The sequence below is a fragment of the Spermophilus citellus genome (genome assembly GCF_964194105.1).
Source record: "Spermophilus citellus genome assembly, chromosome: 9".
In the NCBI taxonomy this organism is placed as follows: Eukaryota; Metazoa; Chordata; class Mammalia; order Rodentia; family Sciuridae; genus Spermophilus; species Spermophilus citellus.
Genome location: NC_138191.1, coordinates 49716724 through 49722102, shown reverse-complemented (window position 1 = coordinate 49722102; position 5379 = coordinate 49716724). Strand labels below are relative to the sequence as shown.

General features: G+C 46.3%; 1 protein-coding gene across 1 annotated transcript; it reads left to right on the top strand.

Annotated features, from left to right (window-relative positions):
• Positions 1–340: 340 nt before the first annotated feature.
• On the top strand, positions 341–4220 carry GPR88 (G protein-coupled receptor 88). The gene is made up of 2 exons (XM_081308785.1): positions 341–905; positions 1273–4220. The coding sequence occupies exon 2, from the start codon at positions 1342–1344 to the stop codon at positions 2494–2496; it is 1155 nt and encodes a 384-aa protein (XP_081164911.1). The 5' UTR covers positions 341–905; positions 1273–1341; the 3' UTR covers positions 2497–4220.
• The last annotated feature ends 1159 nt before the right edge of the window (positions 4221–5379 follow it).

Genomic DNA, 5379 nt, shown 5'->3' with positions numbered 1-5379 from the left:
TAGATGTTTCACAAATAGCTACTGACCATTCTGTTTTTACCCTCTATCCCTTTCACACTGGTGATTAGAGGGAAAAAAAACCCCTGAAATTACACTTAAATTAAGGTTTGTATATTTTCTGCACCATGGATTAATTAGCTTCCCATGGATAATTACCCATGTTTCACTTTACCAAAGAAAAAATGAACTTCAATTAGAATATAAAGTAATTCTCCCTAAAAAATATGGGAATGAAGAGATCAGTCCTAGGTATTGTGACTATATTTATCTCTGAGCAAAATCTTTCCATTAGGATGCCTGAGACTCAGATGAAATAAACCGGGGGTATATTAAGTTTTATTCTAGCATCGCGGGGAAGAAAGAAAGGAAGGAAAGAAATATGAGGCAGAGTGATTGAAAGAGAGAAGACTGAGAAACTATAGACTCTCTGAGCAAGATATTTTTCTTCCCTTTACAAGTTAGAAGCTACTGAATAATTCATGCCAAGCATGGAAAGGCTGTCTTTTCACTGGGTGATGTATAACTGAGCAGGAGAGAGCTTCGAGTGGGTTCACCACATCAGTCACCACTCTTGCTTCTAAGCACAGGGTGCTCTCCTCTTGAGCACAGCTTCTGCTTTTGCAGGCAAGCATCCTAGCTGCTGCTGTTCTGCCTGCTTGCCCACCCGTCTGGGCTTGCAGCCTGCCACTTCACTTTCGCCAGCCCTGCTGCCAGATGAGAAATCTCGCTGCTGGTTCCAGGACCATGTGTGTAGATGCTGCTTGGGAGAACTGGGGCACTTACTCCTGGCACTGATCTCAGCTGAGTTTCTCCTGTTGATTTCTGGACCACAGATGCTGCTGAGGAGGTATTTTGGGGCATCCCTCTCTCTGCTATCGCCAGTTAAGGACCAGCCCCAAAGCAAGGTACCCTCCACCCTTCCCTCTGGCATTTTTTCCCAGCTGGAATATCTTTGCTCTCTCCCTAACAAGGGGCTCCAGCTGACAATATGCCAAGTGTGTGTGTGTGTGTGTGTGTGTGTGTGTGTGTGTGTGTGTGTGTGTTGGGTGAGAAGAGCAGACTGCTCTGTCCTAGAACAGAGCAATGTAAAGTCTGTAGCAGGTAAAGCGGCCTTTCCCCTGGCACTGGAGACATTTCCAAGGCAGGCACCTGTCATCTGCCACCCCCGTTCTCCTCCAGCTCCCTCTCTCCCCCTCCCCCAGCCCATTATTCTGCTTCAGCCTTTTGTGTCTGTGGCAGAGGGCTGAAGAGATGTCTTTGCCCTCCCGGCAGGCAAGTGTCAAGATGGGCCGCGCTGCAAGAAGCCGACGCTAGGGCGCGAGGTGTGAAGAGTTGGCCAGAATGACCAACTCCTCCTCTACGTCCACCTCCTCCACCACCGGGGGATCCTTGCTGCTGCTCTGCGAGGAAGAGGAGTCGTGGGCTGGCCGGCGTATCCCCGTGTCCCTCCTGTACTCTGGCCTGGCCATCGGGGGCACGCTGGCCAACGGCATGGTTATCTATCTCGTGTCGTCCTTCCGAAAGCTGCAGACCACCAGCAACGCCTTCATTGTGAACGGCTGCGCCGCCGACCTCAGTGTCTGCGCCCTCTGGATGCCACAGGAGGCGGTGCTGGGGCTTCTGCCCGCAGGCTCTGCGGAGCCCCCCGGGGACTGGGACGCCGCAGGGGGTAGTTACCGCCTACTGCGGGGCGGGCTGCTAGGCCTCGGGCTCACGGTGTCCCTTCTGTCCCATTGTCTCGTGGCCCTGAACCGCTACCTGCTCATCACCAGGGCGCCTGCCACCTACCAGGTGCTGTACCAGCGGCGCCACACGGCGGGAATGCTGGCGCTGTCCTGGGCGCTCGCCCTGGGCCTCGTGCTGCTGCTCCCGCCCTGGGCGCCGCGGCCGGGAGCCGAGCCACCGCAAGTCCACTACCCAGCGCTGCTGGCCGCCGCGGCACTGCTGGCGCAGACGGCGCTGCTGCTGCACTGCTACCTGGGCATCGTGCGCCGAGTACGCGTCAGCGTCAAGCGGGTCAGTGTGCTTAACTTCCACCTGCTGCATCAGCTGCCCGGGTGCGCTGCAGCCGCTGCCGCCTTCCCGGCCGCCCCGCACGCGCCGGGTCCGGGCGGCACCGCACACCCCGCACAGGCCCAACCCTTGCCTCCTGCGCTGCAGCCGCGGCGGGCGCAGCGGCGTCTCAGCGGCCTGTCGGTGCTGCTGCTCTGCTGCGTCTTCCTGCTGGCCACACAGCCGCTGGTGTGGGTGAGCCTGGCCAGCGGCTTCTCACTGCCAGTGCCCTGGGGGGTGCAGGCGGCCAGCTGGCTCCTGTGCTGCGCCCTGTCGGCGCTCAACCCGCTGCTCTACACGTGGAGGAACGAGGAGTTCCGCCGCTCGGTGCGCTCTGTGCTGCCGGGTGTTGGTGACGCGGCTGCGGCCGCCGCTGCTGCCACAGCTGTGCCTGCCATGTCCCAGGCACAACTGGGCACCCGCGCGGCCGGCCAGCACTGGTGACCCGGCCAGGGCACGAGGGAGCGAAGTTGTGGGCTTCCAACATCATTGGCCACCATCGTCTCCTTCCCTTGTAAGGTATCCCCTGCCCCAGCAAAGACTCCCACTGGGAAGCCCAATAAACCCGTGCGAAGATTTCTCCACCACCCTGGTGCGCTGATACCTGAACCAAGGTCTTCCTTAAATGGGGTCCCGAAGTCATTGTGGACGGCCACCTTATTTTTACCCTTTGTTTCTGTGTTTTAGAGAATCCTTCAGTCAACACACTGGAGACTGCAAGAACTTGCAAGACTGACGTTTAAAAAGAACCTATTAATTTATTTCAACAGTTTGTTTTTGAAAAAGAGCTGTCATAACATATAACCCTTCCTACCTTCATTGTCTTATAATATATATGAAGCGCCACAAGTGTGCATGAGCCAAAGGAAGTAATAATGAGGAAGGAATAATATGCACAAAGTATTTGAGAAAGTAACCTGTCTCTGATAATGCTTCCTTCTGTTAAAGTTTAGTCTTTGTATATTAATCTGGACGAGCGAAGCTACAGATGTGCACACCGGCATGAGTTGCCATTAAGACCTCAAGCCCTTTATTCTTAAAAGGGCTTTTATAAAGTCATTCTTGAATGAGAGTCTAAGCCAGTGAAGAAAAACTACTAAAGTTATTATTTTACACTTCTTTTTTTTTTCACCTCTAAGATTGAAAATCAGCATTGATAGTTAAAGTGAAAAATTTCGGGTTTGTTACTAGTTGGTCTGAGCCAGAAATGGAATTTTGAAAACAAACAAGAGGATTATCTATTTTAGGTACCAGTTTCACATTTTCTAAAGCATGCACACTTGTTGTTACCCTCATTTTGTAACCGATTTATTTGCCTTATGAGTGTGATTGCAGCTTTGAACATTCTGTACTATAATGGTTGCTAAGGAGAATAAGTCCTTCTGTTTTCTCTTTAACATTTAAAATATCTCAATGCACATGATATAATGAAACACTAATAATATCATAATTGCATAGCTAATATTAGCTGCTATTGCATGCTCCTAGATGCTAGAACTCATTGGGCATGTGGTATACTAAAGCAATACCCATTAGACAAGGACATTTTACTTCTTCCAGACACCAGAAGAAATGACCTTCAATTATTTGAAAAGAGACACAGAGACACCTCTGGCTACCTAGAGTTCTTCTTGTCTTGACCTAATTTTTGAGAAAACTCCCAAAGGGACTTTATCTCACAAACAGAACCACAGTCAAGATGGATTAATAATATGGTTTGACTCTGCAAAGCCATCTGTGCTCTTTTAGAGTTTAAACAAGCCACACATTAGAAAGTAACACTGTTTTATGTAGTTCATATATATTTTCATGACATTTAAAATTAATATCATATCTGTTGAAAGAGGTGTAACAAACTCAGTTATATATAATGAACAGTTCGTATGGGACTGTGTTCTCAAATTTATTATTTGAGGGTCATCATTTTCATCATTGGTTTACTAAATTTATTTAGAAATGTTAGAAATGCAAAATCATGTGAAATTACCTTATAAAATTAAAATGGGGAGAAAGTGATTTTAATAATCTTAGACTGTTAACTACATCAAATCTGGGACCATACAGCCTCAAGTAACAGCGTAATTCAGGAACAAAACCAGTTTGCTTGTTGCACTCTCGTACATTTGAATAATTGTGGGGGTCCTAGGAAACTTTGACATGTTCATAGTAGAACAAAATAAAACAATTATGTTCACCACCAGTAATAAATCAGCAGTCATTTTATTGATCTGTCCCTTGTGCATGCACCATTTCTTTCTTACTAAAGTTTTATCTGTTCCCATTTTCCTTGATTCAGATATTTCATTAAAGTTCAAACAACTATTCTTTGGAGTTTTTTTCCTCTTCGGTCTCTCCTTTTCTTGTCCCCCACTCCCAGACCCTATAATAGAGAATAACTTACATTTTATGTTATTCCAAAGCATTAATGATGAAAGTAAATTAAATTCTTTTAATGGGCTGCAATTTTTATTTTTGCCTTCTTAAAATATTTCTACTTAAATAAGTCCCGTATACCAGATTTAAAAAGAAATAGACATAATTTCCCTTCTGTAAGTATTGGGGAAAAGGCTGTCATAACAGAGAGCTGAGGATTTTACATTTGGAGGGCCTGGGGGACACTTTCTTTACTCTCTGTCAAAAAAGGTCTTCTTTTAATTAGGACTTTATCCTTGTGATACAAACAATTTTTCCTGCTGTTCCTGTAAATGTTTGCCACACATATAAAGTCTATACCCGGTAGCTTGTGTTGCTTCAGGCTAGCGCTGAGAATCTCTTCTTCTGGCTCCATGCCACGTGGGAGACCTACTTTAGATTAATTTACTAGTAATTAACTCCACAGGACTGATTCGCTTTTAATTTCAAAATAGCAATAATGTGTCTAAAAATGCCTTAGTAGAGCACTAGCTGTGAATATTGGAGTTATTGCTTTGACAAATTAAGTTAATGGAGATTGTGTTCTTATTTAAATGAAACCACATATTATCCACTCAGGAATTAAAAAAAAAAATCCTACTTGCTGTTGTGAGCTGCCCTACTTAGTCTTTTCTATTTTTTTTTTCTTTTATGTGCCTGTTAAGACATATACCAACCGACTTCTTTCCTGTGCATTTTAATGGTAAATTCTAGGATGCAATTGGTATTATTCCTAGCACATCCCTCTTTCCAAAAAGAAGTATGTAAATTAGCAAAATTCTGTTTTGTACAGAGTGGTCTTTGCTTTGCAAGCTACAAGGTAAGCTCCAGTTTAGACAAGGCTCCCTTGGTGTCAGAATCAGGAGAAAAGGTTTCTTCAGTGGGGAAATAGTTCTTTTCAGGAGGATACCTGGG

Coding starts and splice junctions, on each gene's coding strand:
- GPR88 (XM_081308785.1), top strand. CDS start 1,342: ATGACCAACTCCTCCTCTACGTCCACCTCCTCCACCACCGGGGGATCC.